The 23603-nt window shown below is 49.3% G+C and overlaps 1 protein-coding gene across 1 annotated transcript in view; it reads left to right on the forward strand.

The window, feature by feature from the left end:
- Positions 1-347: 347 nt before the first annotated feature.
- LOC123752613 (uncharacterized) overlaps positions 348-23603 on the forward strand; it is an 83088-nt gene continuing 59832 nt past the window's right edge. The window contains exon 1 of the mRNA XM_069304211.1: positions 348-1016. Coding sequence (XP_069160312.1) covers positions 348-1016 — 669 coding nt within the window. The remainder of the gene's footprint in view (positions 1017-23603) is intronic.

A 23603-nucleotide genomic window follows, 5' to 3' on the forward strand; every position in this document is an offset into this window, starting at 1 on the left:
ATATTATAATATATATTATAATATATATAATAATATATTATAATACATTATAATAATATTATACCCCTCACGATACCCTAGGTCTGTACGGAACCTTCAGGAGCCCTCCTTCAGGAACCCTCCTTCAGGAACCCTCCTCCATGAGCCCTCCTTCAGCAGTTGTCCAAAGATTTCTTTAACTTTCAAGAAACTTCTGGAGCTTATACGAGACTGGTAACCTACAAACGCTACCAGAAGCCAGCATTCCGGAACCTTCAGGGTCCTTCGGGAACCTTCAGCACCCTTCAACAGCTTTTGGGAACTTTCAGGGAATCTTCAAAATCCTTCCAGATCTTTCGGGGACTTTCATGAAGCCTTCAGCATCCTTCGAGAGCCTTTGGTGTCTTTTTGGGAGTCTTCTGCAGCATTTCAGAGCCTTCGGGGACCTTCAGGGAGTCTTTTGCAGCGTTCCAGAGCCTTCGGGGACCTTCAGGGAGTCTTTTGCAGCATTCCAGAGCCTTCGGGGACCTTCAGGGAGTCTTTTGCAGCGTTCCAGAGCCTTCGGGGACCTTCAGGGAGTCTTTTGCAGCGTTCCAGAGCCTTCGGGGACCTTATGGGAGTCTTCTGCAGCCTTTCAGAGCCTTCGGGGACCTTCAGGGAGTTTTCAGCAGCCTTCCAGAGCCTCCAGGGACCTTCAGGGAGTCTTTAGCAGCCTTCCAGCGCCTTCGGGGACCTTCAGGGAGGCTTTAACAGCCTTCCAGAGCCTTCGGGGACCTTATGGGAGTCTTCTGCAGCCTTTCAGAGCCTTTGAGGACGTCCAGGAAGTCTTTAGCAGCCTTCCAGAGCCTTCGGAGACCTTCATGAAGCCTTCAGCAGCCTTCCAGAGCCTTCGGGGACCTTCATGGAGTCTTCTGCAACCTTCAGTGGCCTTCAGGAGTTGGAAATTGAGAACGAATTTCCAGAAGCGAGGAGTGGCGGAACATTCCATCAGGGAAGGCGCGCGCGTGTGGACTGAAGTGTTAGATAAACCCGGGCTGGTAAGGCAGTGAACACCGCCTCCCCATGCCTCTCAATATGCCATGGGAGAGGCTGGCTCTAGGGGCTGCCTCTGGGGGCTGCTTCTGGGGGCTGGCTCTTGGGGGCTGGCTCTGGGGGCTGCCTCTGGGGGGCTGCCTCTGGGGGCTGGCTCTGGGGGCTGCCTCTGGGGGCTACGCCTGGGGGCTGCCTCTGGGGGCTGCCTCTGGCGGCTACCCCTGGGGGCTGCCTCTGGGGGCTGCCTCTGGGGGGCTGCCTTTGGGGGCTGGCTCTGGGGGCTGCCTCTGGGGGCTACGCCTGGGGGCTGCCTCTGGCGGCTACCCCTGGGGGCTGCCTCTGGGGGCTGCCTCTGGGGGCTGCCTCTGGAGGGCTGCCTCTGGAGGGCTGCCTCTGGGGGGGCTGCCTCTGGGGGGGCTGCCTCTTGGGGCTGCCTCTTGGGGCTGCCTCTGGGGGCTTCCTCTGGGGGGCTGGCTTTGGGGGCTGGCTCTGGGGGCTGCCTCTGGGTGGCTGCCTCTGGGGGTTACCACAGGTGCCAAGTATAAATCATAGCCATGCTCCCACTATCATGTAGGCCATATTGACCATATTGGTCATACTGCATCATCAAATATCCTTCATCAATACTCAGAGACAATATAGGGTGAATGGGCGACGATGAAGAGAGGGTGTGAAGGGCAGAGGGGTGAAGGGTTAAGGGGTGAGGGGAGGGGAGGGGAGAAGAGCGAGGGGAAAGGGAAGGATGAGAGGGGATTCCGCTGCAGGAACAGAGGGGAAAGTCAGGTCCTCAACATAATCCCCTCGTCCTTATGTATTGATATTTTCCATATTCAAAACATATCAAAATCAGATACACAGGGTAGGCCTACATTTCAGTAACCTGTATATTGCTAGAATATACAAGCTAGGCCTATACGTCCAGAGCTGTACTTAGTAGTAGGCATCCACCAGTCTCAGGAGACTATGGTGTTGTGCTCTGGAGTGGCCTCACTAGGGCGCAAAGCCAGGGTAGGTTGATATGGAGGAGAAGCTGTTACCCAGGCAGCAGGTCCCCCCTCTCCACGGCGCCGAAAGTCCCCACTTGTACTTAAGAACATTACTAAACACTAACAAGAGTATATTAACCAATGCCATTGTTGATTTGTTCGTCAGTATCTAGGCTTTGTCTCCAAAGAATGTGAAAGGTCTGTGATAGTTTTTTTTATACAGTTCTTGATGAATATGGAGTTCCAGGAATCCGGGCCTGGTGCAGAGTGCATAGGCATACTGTTTATGGCTTCTTCAAAATCCAGTGGGGATAGGGCGACGTCTGATATATGATTTGATGTTGGTATCATATCCATGAAAAATTCATTTGGGTTATCAATCTTTAGTGCGTTTAATGGCTCGCTGAAAACAGAGTCGTACTGCTTCCTCAGTAACTCGCTCATTTCTTTGTTGTCATCGGTGAAAGTTCCATCTCCCTTTCGCGGGGGCCCGATACTAGATGTGGTTTTTGATCTTGATTTTGCATAGGAGAAAAAATATTTCGGATTTTTCACTTTTTCACTGATGACCTTTTGCTCTCTTTGCCTCTCCTGGGTTCTGTATGATTCTTGTAGCTTGAGTTCAATTGTTTCTATTTCTATTCCCGGGAACCAGCCAGTGAGTGTTGCTAGTTATTCCCGGGAACCAGCCAGTGAGTGTTGCTAGTTATTTCAGTTAAAACATTTTCAGCTTTAAGCAAATGAACCTGAATTTCCGGTAAATTATTTGTTCTTTTACATTGTGTTTCGATTCACTCCTTTCTCCACCCTCTATATTGCAGGTCGGAGTTCAATCCCCCGACCGTCCACAAGTGTTTAGGCACCATTCCTTTCCCTCCGTCCCATCCCAAATCCTTATCCTGACCCCTTTCCGGTGCTATATAGTCCTGGAACCAATCAGTATTGGCGTATAACTTTCCATTGGAGACTTTCAGCGCCGAGGAGAGGGGGGGGACCTGCTGCATGGGTAACAGCTTCTCCCCCGAATCAACCTACCCTGGCTTTGCGCCCTGGTGAGGCCACTCCAGACCGACATCCAGAGCGCAACTCCATAGTCTCCTGAGACTGATGGATGCCAACTATAGTTGTAATGGCTTGGCGTTTCCCCCCAGATAGTTCCCTCCCTCTATAGTTCTTGCCTCCGTCAGGACTGGAACACTGAAGACGACACTAGACTGGGACAGAATTACTACTGTCTTGACAGAAATGATCTGGCCTGAAGGAAACATTAGCCAGCTTGGCCACCTAGGACACCCAACTGTTGCGACAAGAAGCAGTTCGGCAGCATGGAGCTTGGGTCAGTGTCCGCGGATATTGGAGACCCGGGAACTGCCGGTTACCTCGCCTGTTACGGCGCTACACGGCTGAGAGTGAGACACTTTCCCCGAGAGTGGCTGAGGTGGCACTCCCTCACAGAACTGAGGGAGTGAGTGACTGAGGGACCGTGGCACTGCTGAGACTGAGGTGGCACTCCCTCACAGAACTGAGGGAGTGAGTGACTGAGGGACCGTGGCACTGCTGAGACTGAGGTGGCACTCCCTCAAAGAACTGAGGGAGTGAGTGACTGAGAGACCGTGGCACTGCTGAGGCTGAGGTGGCACTCCCTCAAAGAACTGAGGGAGTGAGTGACTGAGGGACCGTGGCACTGCTGAGACTGAGGTGGCACTCCCTCACAGAACTGAGGGAGTGAGTGACTGAGGGACCGTGGCACTGCTGAGACTGAGGTGGCACTCCCTCACAGAACTGAGGGAGTGAGTGACTGAGGGACCGTGGCACTGCTGAGAGGGAGAAGAAGACCCGAGGTGTTGCCACAAGGGAGCATCTGGCAAGTGTACAATGGCAGGAGGACCTTAGAGGGGAATGATGGACCAAGTCAGATTGAGGTGCCAAGAGGCAGACGAGAGGTTTATACTACCATTAAGGGTAAAATGTAGGAGGACATATAATAACCCGTGGGTCAATAGACAGTGCCAGGAAGCAGCAGGAGAACATATAATAACCCGTGGGTCAATAGACAGTGCCAGGAAACAGTAGGAGGACATATAATAACCCGTGGGTCAATAGACAGTGCCAGGAAACAGTAGGAGGACATATAATAACCCGTGGGTCAATAGACAGTGCCAGGAAACAGTAGGAGGACATATAATAACCCGTGGGTCAATAGACAGTGCCAGGAAGCAGTAGGAGGACATATAATAACCCGTGGGTCAATAGACAGTGCCAGGAAACAGTAGGAGGACATATAATAACCCGTGGGTCAATAGACAGTGCCAGGAAGCAGTAGGAGGACATATAATAACCCGTGGGTCAATAGACAGTGCCAGGAAGCAGAAGGAGGACATATAATAACCCGTGGGTCAATAGACAGTGCCAGGAAGCAGCAGGAGAACATATAATAACCCGTGGGTCAATAGACAGTGCCAGGAAGCAGCAGGAGAACATATAATAACCCGTGGGTCAATAGACAGTGCCAGGAAGCAGCAGGAGAACATATAATAACCCGTGGGTCAATAGACAGTGCCAGGAAGCAGCAGGAGAACATATAATAACCCGTGGGTCAATAGACAGTGCCAGGAAGCAGTAGGAGAACAAATAATAACCCGTGGGTCAATAGACAGTGCCAGGAAGCAGCAGGAGAACATATAATAACCCGTGGGTCAATAGACAGTGCCAGGAAGCAGCAGGAGAACATATAATAACCCGTGGGTCAATAGACAGTGCCAGGAAGCAGCAGGAGAACATATAATAACCCGTGGGTCAATAGACAGTGCCAGGAAGCAGCAGGAGGACATATAATAACCCGTGGGTCAATAGACAGTGCCAGGAAGCAGTAGGAGAACAAATAATAACCCGTGGGTCAATAGACAGTGCCAGGAAGCAGCAGGAGAACATATAATAACCCGTGGGTCAATAGACAGTGCCAGGAAGCAGCAGGAGGACATATAATAACCCGTGGGTCAATAGACAGTGCCAGGAAGCAGCAGGAGGACATATAATAACCCGTGGGTCAATAGACAGTGCCAGGAAGCAGCAGGAGGACATATAATAACCCGTGGGTCAATAGACAGTGCCAGGAAGCAGCAGGAGGACATATAATAACCCGTGGGTCAATAGACAGTGCCAGGAAGCAGTAGTAGAACATATAATAACCCGTGGGTCAATAGACAGTGCCAGGAAGCAGCAGGAGGACATATAATAACCCGTGGGTCAATAGACAGTGCCAGGAAGCAGCAGGAGAACATATAATAACCCGTGGGTCAATAGACAGTGCCAGGAAGCAGTAGTAGAACATATAATAACCCGTGGGTCAATAGACAGTGCCAGGAAGCAGCAGGAGGACATATAATAACCCGTGGGTCAATAGACAGTGCCAGGAAGCAGTAGTAGAACATATAATAACCCGTGGGTCAATAGACAGTGCCAGGAAGCAGCAGGAGGACATATAATAACCCGTGGGTCAATAGACAGTGCCAGGAAGCAGCAGGAGGACATATAATAACCCGTGGGTCAATAGACAGTGCCAGGAAGCAGCAGGAGGACATATAATAACCCGTGGGTCAATAGACAGTGCCAGGAAGCAGCAGGAGGACATATAATAACCCGTGGGTCAATAGACAGTGCCAGGAAGCAGCAGGAGGACATATAATAACCCGTGGGTCAATAGACAGTGCCAGGAAGCAGCAGCAGGAGGGAGTGGAGGAAATACAGAAGACAAAGGACAGAGGTAAACCACAATAGATGCAACAGTGCCAGGAATGACTACATAAACATAAGAAGATTGGCAGAAAGAAACTATGAAAATGATATTAATTCTAGAGCAAAGAGCCAACCGAAACTCTTACATAGCCATATAAGGAGGAAAATGACAGTGAATGACCAAGTAACTAGGTTACGAAAAAGGGGAGGTCAGTATACAGAAAATGATAAAGAAATGTGTGAGGAGCTCAATGCCAGCTTCCATGGAGTGTTCACTACTGAGCCTGAACAGCTCCCAGAGATATGTGAGGAAGCAGCCCCCTGACGAGACACTACTAAACATTGAGGTAACAGCAGAGGAAGTAATAATACAGCTTCCATCACTGGATGTAACTATATCTACTGGGCCAGATAGAGTATCACCATGGATGTTAAAAGAAGCAGCACAGACCCTCAGCATACCTCTAGCACTAATCTATAGTGAGTCACTTACACATGGAAAATTGCCCGGCTGCTGGAAGAAGGCAAATGTGGTGCCAATCTACAAGAAAGGAGATAGAGAAGAGGCACTTAACTACAGACCAGTGTCGCTCACAAACATCCCTTGCAGAGTACTTGAAAGAATTATAAGGTTAAGACTACTTGCACACCAAGAAAGAATTAGGTTTGTAAGTGAACAACAACACGTCTTTAGAGAAGAGAAATCCTGCCTGACGAACCTCCTGGAGTTTTATGATAAGGTAACTAAAATAAGGCAAGACAGAGAAGGATGGGCAGGTTGCATATTGCTGGACTGCCAGAAAGCCTTTGTTACAGTACCACACAGAAGGCTACTATACACACTTGAGAGACAGGCGGGAGTAGACGGAGACGCACTATCATGGGTAAGGAATTACCTGAGACACAGGCGTCAGAGAGAGACAGTGAGGGGCGAGGAGTTTGACTGGTTCTGCCTTCAGTCCGAAGACAGACTAAAGGAACTAAACCTAATGACGTTAGAAAGGAGGAGGGAGAGGGGGACATGATTCAGATGCATAAAATCCTTAGAAGGATTAAGGTGGAAAGAGGAAACGTTTACAATGAATAACAACAGAACAAGGAGGGCACGGATGGATGTTTGAGACTTAAATGTGTCATAGAAATGTTAGAAAGTTTTCTTTTAGCTAAAGATTAGTGAGTAAATGGAATGACCTAAAGGAGCAGATTGTAGAGGCTAACACCATTCATAACCTTAACAGCAGGTATGATAGGGACACAGGCCAGGAGTCATTGCATCAGACATCCAGCGGCTAGAAAAGCCGGGTCTACGAGCTAGAGCTCGATCCTGCAGGCTCAAATTGGTGAGTAAACAGTAGCCCTTCACTCCCTACTTACCTACTGACTCACGACCGGCCTACAGTACTGTGCCAACATCACTGTCCGTGTAGGGGTAATTAAGGAGGTAGAGGGCAAGAAAGGAGGGAAGGGGGAGAGACGATAAAGAAGAGAGGGGAGGAGGGAAGGGGAGAAGGGGGAGAGACGATAAAGAAGAGAGGGGAGGAGGGAAGGGGAGAAGGGGGAGAGACGATAAAGAAGAGAGGGGAGGAGGGAAGGGGAGAAGGGGGAGAGACGATAAAGAAGAGAGGGGAGGAGGGAAGGGGAGAAGGGGAGAGAGACGATAAAGAAGAGAGGGGAGGAGGGAAGGGGAGGAGGGGGAGAGACGATAAAGAAGAGAGGGGAGGAGGGAAGGGGAGAAGGGGAGAGAGACGATAAAGAAGAGAGGGGAGGAGGGAAGGGGAGGAGGGGGAGAGACGATAAAGAAGAGAGGGGAGGAGGGAAGGGGAGAAGGGGAGAGAGACGATAAAGAAGAGAGGGGAGGAGGGAAGGGGAGAAGGGGGAGAGACGATAAAGAAGAGAGGGGAGGAGGGAAGGGGAGAAGGGGGAGAGACGATAAAGAAGAGAGGGGAGGAGGGAAGGGGAGAAGGGGGAGAGACGATAAAGAAGAGAGGGGAGGAGGGAAGGGGAGAAGGGGGAGAGACGATAAAGAAGAGAGGGGAGGAGGGAAGGGGAGAAGGGGAGAGAGACGATAAAGAAGAGAGGGGAGGAGGGAAGGGGAGAAGGGGAGAGAGACGATAAAGAAGAGAGGGGAGGAGGGAAGGGGAGGAGGGGGAGAGACGATAAAGAAGAGAGGGGAGGAGGGAAGGGGAGAAGGGGAGAGAGAAGATAAAGAAGAGGACAGGGAACTGGAGAGGAAAATGAGTCGCTTCATTGCTTGGGTTGTGGGAAATGGCCAGTGTTGACCTGATGGAAGCCTGCGGGTAGTCGGCTTCCAGGAGTGGTATAGCAGATATAGCCAGCTTCCAGGTGTGGTATAGCAGGTATAGCCAGCTTCCAGGAGTGGTATAGCAGGTATACCCGCTATACCACTGCCTCTGCCCGCCCCCCCCACCTCGAGGAGGGGAAGAGGCAGGACACAAAATTTAGGAAGTAGAATTGTAGAACTTGAAGGATGAGGATGCAGGAAGAAGGATTAGGATGACTGGGAATCATTAATATGAGGCGTAAAGGTTTAGGATAAGGTTGAAGGATTAGGATTAAGTTGGAAAATATTAGGATAAGGTGTAAGGTTTGAGTACAAGGAATAGAAAGACATACAGGGATATATATATATATATATATATATATATATATATATATATATATATATATATATATATATATATATATGCACTTAACGAACAGGTTTTGGAAGCAAATTCTATTCATAATTTTAAAATTAGGTATGATAGGGAAATGGGACAGGAGTCATTGCTGTAGACAACCGATGGCTGGAAAGGCGGGATCCAAGAGTCAATGCTTGGTCCTGCAGACACAACTAGGTGAGTACACACACACACACACTTGCCTGAATGCGCAAGTAATATATAAGAACAGAAACTCTTCTCCTAGAATCGAGCCTTGTCTAGCCAGATGCCGCAGCCAGTGCGCTAACCAATACACCACAACAGATCGTTAAAACGATTGAAAACAGAAAAATAATATATTATAAAACAAAATAAAAAATAGGACTATGAAGGGTGAACGTGGCTCTGAAGCATCCTGTCTTCCCTTCAGAGCAGCCGGGTGTTTGGTCAACGTTAAAACTCTAACTCATCACTAAAAATATTAACTTTACCAACGAACCATCAGGCTGACTATTCACCACCGCTAACTACCTCATAATCACCGCGTAAAACCGTATAATAAGCACCACCAGCTGTTGCTATGAGGTTATGAGGTGGAGTTATAGGTGTGATAAAATCGAGGAGACGAGACAACCTCATAACCCCAGCCTGTCCTCATACCCGTCCTCATAACCCCAGCCCGTCCTCATACCCGCCCTCATAACCCCAGCCCGTCCTCATACCCGTCCTCATAACCCCAGCCCGTCCTCATACCCGTCCTCATAACCCCAGCCCGTCCTCATACCCGTCCTCATAACCCCAGCCCGTCCTCATCAACAGGGGCCACTCATTACTCTACCTGCCAGCACCTTGTTTATGAGTGAAAAAAACACTTTACAAACGACTCGACCAATCAACCAGGCTGTGACTCGTACGTCAGGCTGCGAGCAGCCGCGTCCAACAGCCTGGTTGATCAGTCCAGCAACCAGGAGACCTGGTCGACGACCGGGCCGCGGGGACGCTAAGCCCCGGAAGCACCGCAAGGTAACTCACCACTGACGACATTCGAAATTTTTTTCGAACAGTGTTTCGCTGACGACCGCTGTTCGAATCAGAATCTTGTAAATGCTTCAGTTTCAAGTAATTACCAACAGACCCTAATCACCTGACCTAATTTAGGTCCAACTATAGACAAATTTCTTATATAATAATTTATACTGATATGCGAAAATACAGATGTACAATACAGGGAAAGATAATATTGATGACCGAATCTTTGGGGTGTTTACCTGGAGTTTACCTGAAGAGGGTTTCGAGAGTTCTTCTGCTCCCCGAGCCCGGCCTCGACTTGTGAGAGTTTGGTCCACCAAGCTGTTGCTTGGAGCGGCCCGCAGGCCCACATACCCACCACAGCCCGGTTGGTCCACCAGGCTGTTGCTTGGAGCGGCCCGCAGGCCCACATACCCACCACAGTCCGGTTGGTCCACCAGGCTGTTGCTTGGAGCGGCCCGCAGGCCCACATACCCACCACAGCCCGGTTGGTCCACCAGGCTGTTGCTTGGAGCGGCCCGCAGGCCCACATACCCACCACAGCCCGGTTGGTCCACCAGGCTGTTGCTTGGAGCGGCCCGCAGGCCCACATACCCACCACAGCCCGGTTGGTCCACCAGGCTGTTGCTTGGAGCGGCCCGCAGGCCCACATACCCACCACAGCCCGGTTGGTCCACCAGGCTGTTGCTTGGAGCGGCCCGCAGGCCCACATACCCACCACAGCCCGGTTGGTCCACCAGGCTGTTGCTTGGAGCGGCCCGCAGGCCCACATACCCACCACAGCCCGGTTGGTCCACCAGGCTGTTGCTTGGAGCGGCCCGCAGGCCCACATACCCACCACAGCCCGGTTGGTCCACCAGGCTGTTGCTTGGAGCGGCCCACAGGCCCACATACCCACCACAGCCCGGTTGGTCCACCAGGGTGTTGCTTGGAGCGGTCCGCAGGCCCACATACCCACCACAGCCCGGTTGGTCCACCAGGCTGTTGCTTGGAGCGGCCCGCAGGCCCACATACCCACCACAGCCCGGTTGGTCCGGCACTCCTTGCAAGAACTTATCTAAAGGTCTTTTGGGGAGGGGGGTCGTCCTTGTTCAGTTGTTGTCCCTTTTGTGTGTGTGTACTCACCTAGTTGTACTCACCTAGTTGTGTTTGCGGGGGTTGAGCTCTGGCTCTTTGGTCCCGCCTCTCAACCGTCAATCAACAGGTGTACAGATTCCTGAGCCTATCGGGCTCTGTCATATCTACACTTGAAACTGTGTATGGAGTCAGCCTCCACCACATCACTTCCTAATGCATTCCATTTGTCAACCACTCTGACACTAAAAAAGTTCTTTCTAATATCTCTGTGGCTCATTTGGGCACTCAGTTTCCACCGAGTGGAAATAGACTGTCTTTATCTACCCTATCAATCCCCTTCAGAATCTTGAATGTGGTGATCATGTCCCCCCTAACTCTTCTGTCTTCCAGCGAAGTGAGGTTTAATTCCCGTAGTCTCTCCTCGTAGCTCATACCTCTCAGCTCGGGTACTAGTCTGGTGGCAAACCTTTGAACCTTTTCCAGTTTAGTCTTATCCTTGACTAGATATGGACTCCATGCTGGGGCTGCATACTCCAGGATTGGCCTGACATATGTGGTTTACAAAGTTCTGAATGATTCTTTACACAAGTTTCTGAATGCCGTTCGTATGTTGGCCAGCCTGGCATATGCCGCTGATGTTATCCGCTTGATATGTGCTGCAGGAGACAGGTCTGGCGTGATATCAACCCCCAAGTCTTTTTCCTTCTCTGACTCCTGAAGAATTTCCTCTCCCAGATGATACCTTGTATCTGGCCTCCTGTGTGTGTGTGTGGATGTGTGTGTGTGTGTGTGTGTGTGTGGATGTGTGTGTGTGTGTGGATGTGTGTGTGTGTGTGTGTGTGTGTGTGTGTGTGTGTGTGTGTGTGTGTGTGTGTGTGTGGATGTGTGTGTGTGTGTATGGATGTGGGTGTGTGTGTGTGTGTGTGTGTGTGTGGATGTGGGTGTGTGTGTGGATGTGTGTGTGTGTGTGTGTGTGTGGATGTGTGTGTGTGTGTGTGTGTGTGTGTGGATGTGGGTGTGTGTGTGTGTGTGTGTGTGTGTGTGTGGATGTGGGTGTGTGTGTGTGTGTGTGGATGTGGGTGTGTGTGTGTGTGTGTGGATGTGTGTGTGTGTGTGTGTGTGTGTGTGTGTGTGTGTGGGTGTGGGTGTGTGTGTGTGTGTGTGTGTGTGTGTGTGTGTGTGTGTGTGGATGTGTGTGTGTGTGTGTGTGTGTGTGTGTGTGTGTGTGTGTGTGTGTGTGTGTGTGTGTGTGGATGTGGATGTGGGTGTGTGTGTGTGTGTGTGTGTGTGTGTGTGTGTGTGTGTGTACTCACCTATATGTACTCACCTATATGTGCTTGCAGGATCGAGCATTGACTCTTGGATCCCGCCTTTCGAGCATCGGTTGTTTACAGCAATGACTCCTGTCCCATTTCCCTATCATACCTGGTTTTAAAATTATGAATAGTATTTGCTTCCACAACCTGTTCCTGAAGTGCATTCCATTTCCCCACTACTCTCACGCTAAAAGAAAACTTCCTAACATCTCTGTGACTCATCTGAGTTTCAAGCTTCCATCCATGTCCTCTCGTTCTGTTACTATTCCGTGTGAACATTTCGTCTATGTCCACTCTGTCAATTCCTCTGAGTATCTTATACGTTCCTATCATGTCCCCCCTCTCCCTTCTTCTTTCTAGTGTCGTAAGGCACAGTTCCCTCAGGCGCTCTTCATACCCCATCCCTCGTAGCTCTGGGACGAGTCTCGTTGCAAACCTCTGAACCTTTTCCAGTTTCATTATATGCTTCTTCAGATGGGGACTCCATGATGAGGCGGCATACTCTAAGACTGGCCTTACGTAGGCAGTGTATAGCGCCCTAAATGCCTCCTTACTTAGGTTTCTGAATGATGTTCTAACTTTTGCCAGTGTAGAGTACGCTGCTGTCGTTATCCTATTAATATGTGCCTCAGGAGATAGATTAGGTGTTACGTCCACCCCCAGGTCTCTTTCACGCGTCGTTACAGGTAGGCTGTTCCCCTTCATTGTGTACTGTCCCTTTGGTCTCCTATCTCCTAGTCCCATTTCCATAACTTTACATTTGCTCGTGTTGAATTCTAGTAGCCATTTCTCTGACCATCTCTGCAATCTGTTCAGGTCCTCTTGGAGGATCCTGCAATCCTCATCTGTCACAACTCTTCTCATCAACTTTGCATCATCCGCAAACATCGACATGTAGGACTCTACGCCTGTAAACATGTCGTTAACATATACAAGAAATAGAATTGGTCCCAGCACCGATCCTTGTGGTACTCCACTTGTTACTGTTCGCCAGTCCGACTTCTCGCCCCTTACCGTAACTCTTTGGCTCCTTCCTGTTAGGTAGTTCCTTATCCATTCTAGGACCTTTCCCCCCACCCCCGCCTGCCTCTCGAGCTTGAACAGCAGTCTCATGTGCGGTACTGTATCAAAGGCTTTTTGGCAGTCCAGAAATATGCAGTCTGCCCAACCATCTCTGTCCTGTCTTATCCTCGTTATTTTATCATAGAATTCCAGAAGGTTTGTTAGGCACGATTTCCCTGTCCAGAACCCATGTTGATGTTTCTTCACAAACCTAATGTTCTCCAGGTGTGCAACCAGTCGTAGCCTAATTATTCTTTCCAGTATTTTACAGGGGATGCTTGTCAGTGATACAGGTCTGTAGTTAAGTGCCTCCTCCCTATCTCCTTTCTTGAAGATCGGCACGACATTTGCCTTCTTCCAGCAACTGGGCAATTCTCCTGACATAAGTGACTCATTAAAGATCATTGCCAGAGGCACGCTGAGGGCCTGTGCTGCTTCTTTTAGTATCCACGGTGATACTTTGTCTGGTCCAACTGCTTTAGTTGCATCTAGAGTTGTCAACTGTTTCATTACCTCCTCTGCTGTCACCTCTATATCTGATAGTCTTTCATCTAGGGTAACCCCTTCCAACAATGGGAGCTGCTCAGGCTCGGTAGTGAACACTCCATGGAAACTGGCATTCAGTGCCTCGCAGATTTCCTTGTCACTTTCAGTATATGCCCCCTCTGTCTTCCTTAGTCTTGTCACTTGGTCGTTCACCGACATTTTTCTTCTTATATGACTGTGTAGTAACTTAGGTTGTTTTTTCGCTTTGATTGCAATATCGTTCTCATAGTCCCTTTCCGATGTTCGTCTTATGTTAATGTAATCGTTCCTAGCTCTGTTGTATCTGATCCTGTTGTCCTCTGTTCTTTGTCTTCTGTACTTCCTCCACTCCCGCCTGCTGGCCATTTTTGCTTCCTGACACTGTCTATTAAACCATGGGTTATTATATTCCTTCTTATTTTTTCCCTTTACCGTTGGTATAAATCTCTCTTCGGCCTCCTGGCATTTCTGTATGACTAGGTCCATCATATCTTGGACTGTTTTTCCTCTAATTTCTTCCTCCCACTGCACTTCACCCAGATAGTCCCTTATCCTCATATAGTCCCCTTTCCTGTAGTCAGCTCTCCTTTCCCAGATCTCTTGTCCCATGGTCATAAGTTTGAATTCCATCATGTAGTCAAAGACTAGGACACAATGGTCACTGGCCCCTAGAGGTATTTCATGCTCTAAATTCTCGATATCTTCTACGTATCTGTGTGTGTACTCACCTATTTGTACTCACCTATTTGTGCTTGCGGGGGTTGAGCTTTGGCTCTTTGGTCCCGCCTCTCAACTGTCAATCAACTGGTGTACAGATTCCTGAGCCTACTGGGCTCTACATATCTACATTTCACACATGTGTGTGTGTGTGTGTGTGTGTGTGTGTGTGTGTGTGTGTGTGTGTGTGTGTGTGTGTGTGTGTGTGTGCGTGCGTGCGTGCGTGCGTGCGAGTACAGGGTGGGGGCGACCACGGGGGTCATGGGACCACTGGGACCACCATAACCTAAGGACTAGTTGAGATCTAACCCTCCTCCCCCCCCCCCCCGCCGTGTCCATCTTGGGTCCCCCTCATGAACCCCTCCCCCCCCCCCTCATATACCCTAGGCCTCCCTCACGGGTAGGGGCCGTACTGGCCAGGAGCCTCACAGCACCACCTGGCCTCACAGCACCACCTGGCCTCACAGCACCACCTGGCCTCACAGCACCACCTGGCCTCACAGCTCCACCTGGCCTCACAGCACCACCTGGCCTCACAGCACCACCTGGCCTCACAGCACCACCTGGCCTCACAGCATCACCTGGCCCCACAGCTCCACCTGGCCTCACAGCACCACCTGGCCTCACAGCACCACCTGGCCTCACAGCACCACCTGGCCTCACAGCACCACCTGGCCTCACAGCACCACCTGGCCTCACAGCACCACCTGGCCTCACAGCACCACCTGGCCTCCTCACCACAGGCTAAGTATTAGAAAATTGGAAGCGTAAGTTTGGCCAATATTGGAATTGATGCAGAGGGCGCCACGCTCGTCCGATATTGCAAGATGCACCAATCTTGCAGCTGGCCAGAAAGGAATTAAGATTTTGCCGATGGTTTAAGAGACCAGGAGGAAGTTGTGGCGGCGGTCGACACGTGTTGCAAAGATGTTTCTGCCGTTGCTGTTGGTGTTGAGGAAGTGGGACTCCAGAGGGCCAGATTCACGAAGCAGTTACGCAGGTACTTACGAACGCCTCAAGCAACAGCCTGGTGGACCAAACTCTCACTAGTCAAGCCTGGCCTCGGGCCGGGCTTGGAGAGTAGAATAACTCCCAGAACCCAATCAACCAGGTATCAACCAGGTAACATCTTTTCTCAATCTTTGACGGCTTTGGTTACATTTATTAAACAGTTTACAAGCATGAAAACTTGCCAATCAACTGTTGTTATTGTTATAAACAGCCTCCTGGTGCTTCGGACTTCATTATCTGTTTAATAATTGTAAACAAAGCCGCCAAAGATTGAGGAAAGATGGACAGGTTCGTATGTGCTTGCGTAACTGCTTCGTGAATCTGGCCCCAGGCCGGGAGGAGGGTCACGGTGGGGAGGGAAACCACAGGTATAAGATAGCTTTCTAAAAGAAACACACACACACACATACACACACACACACACACACACACACACACACACACACACATTTATAGAGCCCAGTAGGCTCAGGAATCTGTACACCAGTTGATTGACAGTTGAGAGGCGGGACCAAAGAGCCAAAGCTCAATCCCCGCAAGCACAATTAGGTGAGTACAATTAGGTGAGTACACACACACACACACAGTTTGTCTCCTATTCAGAAACTGTCACAATAACGGAGTGGGGTCAAAGACCTGAGAAAAGTTTGCAGCCCTCTACGTCACGGCCACTATAACCAACCAGAATAAGAGGCACTATATTAAGTGACGTCACCATGACGTCATTGCGTTTACGCCCATATAGGCGTAAACTATAGCATTTACATCCTCCTGCGATAATGGATCCGAGAACATGTCATATATGAATATAGGTGACGTCGTACCGGACCATCCTGCACCCGAATCGTGTCTTCACTCTCCTATATCTTGGTAAAGGGTTATATTGAGATGTTATCTTGAGATGATTTCGAGGCTTAGCGTCCCCGCGGCCCGGTCGTCGACCAGGCCTCCTGGTTGCTGGACTGGTCAACCATGCTGTTGGACGCGGCTGCTCGCAGCCTGACGTATTAGTCACAGCCTGGTTGATCAGGTATCCTTTGGAGGTGTTTATCCAGTTCTCTCTTGAACACTGAGGGGTCGGCCAGTTATGTCCCTTATGTGTAGTGGAAGCGTGTTGAACAGTCTCGGGCCTCTGATGTTGATAGTTCTCTCTTGAACACCGTGAGGGGTCGACCAGTTATGTCCCTTATGTGCAGTTGAAGCGTGTTGAACAGTCTCGGGCCTCTGATGTTGATAGTTCTCTCTTGAACACTGTGAGGGGTCGGCCAGTTATGTCCCTTATGTGTAGTGGAAGCGTGTTGAACAGTCTCGGGCCTCTGATGTTGATAGTTCTCTCTTGAACACTGTGAGGGGTCGGCCAGTTATGTCCCTTATGTGTAGTGGAAGCGTGTTGAACAGTCTCGGGCCTCTGATGTTGATAGTTCTCTCTTGAACACTGTGAGGGGTCGGCCACCTGGTTGATGGGGTTCTGGGAGTTCTTCTACTCCCCAAGCCCGGCCTGAGGACAGGCTTGACTTGTGAGAGTTTGGTCCACCAGGCTGTTGCTTGGAGCGGCCCGCAGGCCCACATACCCACCACAGCCCGGTTGGTCCGGCACTCCTTGAAGAAAACTATCTAGTTTCCTCTTGAAGATGTCCACGGTTGTTCCGGCAATATTTCTTATGCTCGCTGGGAGGACGTTGAACAACCGCGGACCTCTGATGTTTATACAGTGCTCTCTGATTGTGCCTATGGCACCTCTGCTCTTCACTGGTTCTATTCTGCATTTTCATCCATATCGTTCACTCCAGTACGTTGTTATTTTACTGTGTAGATTTGGGACCTGGCCCTCCAGTATTTTCCAGGTGTATATTATTTGGTATCTCTCTCGTCTTCTTTCTAGTGAGTACATTTGGAGAGCTTTGAGACGATCCCAATAATTTAGGTGTTTTATCTCGTCTATGTGTGCCGTATATGTTCTCTGTATTCCCTCTATTTCAGCAATCTCTCCTGCTCTGAAGGGGGAAGTGAGTACTGAGCAGTACTCAAGACGGGACAACACAAGTGACTTGAAGAGTACAACCATTGTGATGGGATCCCTGGATTTGAAAGTTCTCGTAATCCATCCTATCATTTTTCTGGCTGACGCAATATTTGCTTGGTTATGCTCCCTAAACGTTAGGTCGTCGGACATCATTATTCCCAAATCCTTAACATGTTGCTTTCCTGCTATGGGCAGATTCGATTATGTTTTGTACCTACACTTCTCCTAGAAACCACCTTAAGGAACCACCCCTGACCAGAGACCAAAAGATACCACCAGTGAGAATAACTCCAGGTACCGAACCCTGCTCCCCCCCCCTCCTATCAGGTCATTCACCGACGGTTTCTCCCATCAGGTCGTCTTCTGGTCCTCTCCAACGACCACCACGACCTCCAAATCTCCCCCCCCCCTCCTCCCTGGAGACGCACTTAAACTCCCCACCATCTGCCCAATAACACTCACTTGAGATGCTGTTAGCGTGCCCACTGGGACCCAACTGTATTTTTAACTGCTGTTGGCGCCTCCCTTATTACAAACCACAGCCTTCCATAACCTCCATCTTCACGGGGGCATTACGGCCACTCGCGGCCTGCAAAATGGCCCAACCGTGCCTAATATCGCGATAGCTGGGCCTAATACCGCGATAGTTGCTTCAAATATCGCGATAAATTGCGCCACCTGTTAGCCTGTACTAATACCAGCGGTCACCTACCTTCTAATGAGGCTTTTGTGTGTGTGTGTTTGTGTTCTCTTCGACTGTTGGAGGTGGCGGTGGGCCAGGAGCTGGGGTATGAGGACAAGGAGCTGGGATATGAGGACAAGGAGCTGGGGTATGAGGACAAGGAGCTGGGGTATGAGGACAAGGAGCTGGGGTATGAGGGACAAGGAGCTGGGGTATGAGGGACAAGGAGCTGGGGTATGAGGACAAGGAGCTGGGGTATGAGGACAAGGAGCTGGGGTATGAGGACAAGGAGCTGGGGTATGAGGGACAAGGAGCTGGGGTATGAGGACAAGGAGCTGGGGTATGAGGACAAGGAGCTGGGGTATGAGGACAAGGAGCTGGGATATGAGGACAAGGAGCTGGGATATGAGGACAAGGAGCTGGGGTATGAGGACAAGGAGCTGGGGTATGAGGGACAAGGAGCTGGGGTATGAGGGACAAGGAGCTGGGGTATGAGGGGCAAGGAGCTGGGATATGAGGACAAGGAGCTGGGGTATGAGGACAAGGAGCTGGGGTATGAGGGACAAGGAGCTGGGGTATGAGGGACAAGGAGCTGGGATATGAGATCAAGGAGCTGGGGTATGAGGGACAAGGAGCTGGGATATGAGATCAAGGAGCTGGGATATGAGGACAAGGAGCTGGGATATGAGAAGAGAGAGCTGGGATATGAAGACGGAGTGAGGGAACATAGTCTCCAACCACTTGAACCTTTGGGGATCGAACGCCGACCCTGCAAGAAGCGAGACCGTCGCTCTACCGACCACTCCAATTGGATGATCTTGAGAAACAATAATTTGCAACAACACACGTGATTACCACACCTAAGAAATAGGCTTACAGGTATATGTATGATGGTCCCATAGGCCTAATTACTAATCAGAACTGCGTTTGTTAAAAAATTATTTTGAAGATGCTTTGAAGATTATCGACATCTGAACATTACAAAAGATTACAGGGATATACAAAGAATTACAGTGATTACAAAGGATTATAGATGATTACAAATGGGTTACATTGAATTACAAGGGATTAATTAGGGATTACCAATTATTACATTGAGTTACAAACTATTATACAAGATTACAGGGTGGATAATATATGCTTACATGGGGGTGGGGTGTTACTTAGGATTACATGGGATTACATAGGATTACAGGGATAAACAATGACAGCAAAATTAAACAGTAGCACGCCTCTATATCAAACAATTTACAAAACAAACCAATCAAGATGAAAACAAGTGCCTTCTTGACAGACAAGTTGAGCCAGTGTGACGTTCCGGTAGCTATTACACCATAGCAGTAAAATAGGTACCTGGGAGTTAGTCAGCTGTCACGGACTGCTTCCTGGGGGTGGAGGCCTGGTCGAGGACCGGGCCGCGGGGACACTAAAAAAAAGCCCCGAAATCATCTCAAGATAACCTTCCGTACGCATGATGCAGTCTTTACCTGTCCAACTGTTAGACAGGTGAGACAGACTGACTTCTCCTCCAGTTAGACAGATGACTGAAAACGTCAAGTCTGCCATCTTTACCTGTCCAGTTTTTGACAGCTCTGTTTCTCATTGACTTGAGAATGGTCCAGGACGGACCGAAACGTCGTCGTCCCTTCACCTTCTATAGTGTGTGGTCTACCTTGAGGTTACCTTGAGGTGCTTCCGGGGCTTAGTGTCGCCGCGGCCCGGTCGTCGACCAGGCCTCCTGGTTGCTGGACTGATCAACCAGGCTGTTGAACGCGGCTGGTCTGGGCAACTTCTCATTGACGTTCCTCAGATGTTCAGAAAGGGTATAAGGCATGACCAGGGGTGAGTTATAAGGACCTGCGTAAAGGGGGACACTCACATGGCCCCCCAGTGTACCTGGAGCACACCTGAAGAGGATCTCGCGGGTTGTTCTCCCCCCCCCCCGAGTCAGGCCCCAGAGAGCACCAGCCTTAGGGACGCAAAGTCTGTTAGACAGGAAGATGAGGTCTGTCTATGACAGGAGGGGACAGAGAGGGGTGTCAGGTAATATAGGCCTATAACGAGAAAAGGGGGAGCAAAAACTACATATATCGGGAGGGGGGGGGGGTATATATTATATACCCATGATATATATATTATATATATATTGGGCACTCAGATCCCAACCTAAATAAAAGTTACTCTAGTACAGAAACATCTGCGCTATCCATTGGTGTCATTCAAAACCAACTTGGGAATGACGCCTATTGAGATATTTTGCCTTGAAAGTTGGCTAGTTTTGCGCAACAAAATTTTTTTTGGCCAACTATCAAGTGTTCCACCTCTGGACATATGGATACAACAGAGTTGCTATTGCATCACTGCATAATATTGGGCTTGTTATACATCGTTGCCAAAGATCATGGCGTTTAGACCTTTTGCTGATGAGTCAGTGGTCTCCAAATTTCTCGCGACAAAATGTGGCAGTGATTTTAGCATGGATGAGTAGCTGAATGGCCACCCAAACTGCTTTTTCGATCACACTACGTTATTCTACGCCAAAAGTTGTCCTAGTATGTCAAATTTCACGCTCCTACAGGCCATAGAAGTGATTTAACAAAGGGTCAAAGTTGGTAATTTTTGTGGTAATTTACGCATTAACGGGACGAGAGCCTATTGAATATGGACCTGTTATTTAAGAACCAAAGCAGATTGATTGATAGATTGATATTTTCCAGTGTCATTTGGGGTCTAGGGGCTATCTTACTACAACATTTCATGGCATTTGTAGAGCGTCGAGTGGGAGCCATAGGTGACTTTTTGGTGATTTGAGATGGAATGACCCAGGTGATAGACAGACGGACAGGTGAGAGTGACAGAATGACAGGTGAGAGACAGACAGACAGATGAGAGACAGACAGACAGACAGGTGAGAGAGACAGACAGACAGGTGGAGAGACAGACAGACAGGTGAGAGAGACAGACAGACAGGTGAGAGAGACAGACAGACAGACAGGTGAGAGAGACAGACAGACAGGTGAGAGAGACAGACAGACAGACAGGTGAGAGAGACAGACAGGTGAGAGAGACAGACAGACAGACAGGTGAGAGAGACAGACAGACAGACAGGTGAGAGTGACAGAATGACAGGTGAGAGAGACAGAATGACAAGTGACAGACACAGAATGACAGGTGAGAGAAACAGAAGGACCATATAAGGACGAAGTCTTCTGTCTTCTAAGAGAAAATGATAAACTTTGTAAAATATTTTGAGAACTGTCAAAGTTATGAAGATTCGTGTCATAGTTGCAAGAGGTAGAGGGAGGAGGAACCTACAGTGGGATGAGAGGGGGGGGGGGAACCTACAGTGGGATGAGAGAGGGGGGAACCCACAACCAGCAAAGCACAACCCACAAGTGGTGTAGGCAAGAGGAACCAACAGTGTACAAGCACAGAAAAGGTTTACATTGGTCGATGGTGCAGTGTTGTATGTGTGTGTGTGTAATCACCTAGTTGTACTCACCTAGTTGTGTCTGCAGGATCGAGCATTGAATCTTGGATCCCTCCTTTCGAGCATCGGTTGTTTACAGCAAAGACTCCTGTCCCATTTCCCTATCATACCTGGTTTTAAAATTATGAATAGTATTTGCTTCCACAACCTGTTCCTGAAGTGCATTCCATATTCCCACTACTCTCACGCTAAAAGAAAACTTCCTAACATCTCTGACTCATCTGAGTTTCAAGCTTCCATCCATGTCCCCTCGTTCTGTTACTATTCCGTGTGAACATTTCGTCTAATCCACTGTCAATCCCTCTGAGTATTTTATACGTTCCTATCATGTCCCCCCTCTCCCTTCTTTCTAGCGTCGTAAGGCACAGTTCCCTCAGGCGCTCCTCATACCCAATCCCTCGTAGCTCTGGGACAAGCCTCGTCGCAAACTTATGAACCTTTTCCAGTTTCCTTATATGCTTCTTCAGATGGGGACTCCATGATGAGGTGGCATACTCTAAGACTGGCCTCACGTAGGCAGTGTAAAGCGCCCTAAATGCCTCCTTACTTAGGTTTCTGAATGATGTTCTAACTTTTGCCAGTGTAGAGTACGCTGCTGTCGTTATCCTATTTATATGTGCCTCAGGAGATAGATTAGGTGTTACGTCCACACCCAGGTCTCTTTCTCGCGTCGTCACAGGTAGGCTGTTCCCCTTCATTGTGTACTGTACCTTTGGTCTCCTATTTCCTAGTCCCATTTCCATAACTTTACATTTGCTCGTGTTGAATTCCAGTAGCCATTTCTCTGACAATCTCTGCAACCTGTTCAGGTCCTCTTGGAGGATCCTGCAATCCTCATCTGTCACAACTCTTCTCATCAACTTTGCGTCATCCGCAAACATCGACATGTAGGACTCTACGCCTGTAAACATGTCGTTAACATATACAAGAAATAGAATTGGTCCCAGCACCGATCCTTGTGGTACTCCACTTGTTACTGTTCGCCAGTCCGACTTCTCGCCCCTTACCGTAACTCTTTGGCTCCTTCCTGTTAGGTAGTTCCTTATCCATGTTAGGGCCTTTCCTCCCACCCCCCCGCCTGCCTCTCGAGCTTGAACAGCAGTCTCATGTGCGGTACTGTATCAAAGGCTTTTTGGCAGTCCAGAAATATGCAGTCTGCCCAACCATCTCTGTCCTGTGTGTGTGTGTGTGTGTGGGGGGGGGGGTGCGCGTACTCACCTAGTTGTACTCACCTGGTTGTGCTTGCGGGGGATGAGCTTCGGCTCTTTGGTCCCGCCTGTGTGCGTGTGTTCGTGCCTGCCTGCACGCGCGTGTATATGCGTGTGTGGGCTTTACATAAACTTCCAAATAAGCAAAGGCAGCGCGCACACACACACAAGAGAGTTTGGGACAATTGACAAAACCAATATTATCCCCCATTTTCTTTACAACCATATTCTTCGCTAATAAAAAATAATAATGTATCAATAAAAAAATCCGTAGCAGCAGTGATGAAATTTCGAACCCTTGCAAATATGTCACGGAATCCTGTGCCAGTGAGCATGAAAGATACTTTGTTTTAAAGCACCGTTGGAATACCTGGTTGATACCTGGTTGATACCTGGTTGACGGGGTTGTGGGAGTTCTTCTACTCCCCAAGCCCGGCCCGAGGCCAGGCTTGACTTGTGAGAGTTTGGTCCACCAAGCTGTTGCTTGGAGCGGCCCGCAGGCCCACATACCCACCACAGCCCGGTTGGTCCACCAGGCTGTTGCTTGGAGCGGCCCGCATGGCCACGAACCCACCACAGCCCGGCTGATCCGGAACTTCTCTTAGAAAACTGTCCAGTTTTCTCTTGAAGATGTCCACGGTTGTTCCGGCAATATTTCTTATGCTCGCTGGGAGGACGTTGAACAACCGCGGACCTCTGATGTTTATACAGTGTTCTCTGATTGTGCCTATGGCACCTCTGCTCTTCACTGGTTCTATTCTGCATTTTCTTCCATATCGTTCACTCCAGTACGTTGTTATTTTACTGTGTAGATTTGGGACCTGGTCCTCCAGTATTTTCCATGTGTATATTATTTGGTATCTCTCTCGTCTCCTTTCTAGTGAGTACATTTGGAGAGCTTTGAGACGATCCCAATAATTTAGGTGCTTTATCTCGTCTATGCGTGCCGTTATTTCGGGTATTTCTGTAGGCCTATGTAGAGGTGACGGACGAGCCTAAACCCAAACCATTCTAGTTCACGGCCTATGGAACTCCCTATATTCTGTACCGAGAATACAAACCACAACA

This window comes from Procambarus clarkii, chromosome 52 (assembly GCF_040958095.1).
Source record: "Procambarus clarkii isolate CNS0578487 chromosome 52, FALCON_Pclarkii_2.0, whole genome shotgun sequence".
Lineage (NCBI taxonomy): Eukaryota > Metazoa > Arthropoda > Malacostraca > Decapoda > Cambaridae > Procambarus > Procambarus clarkii.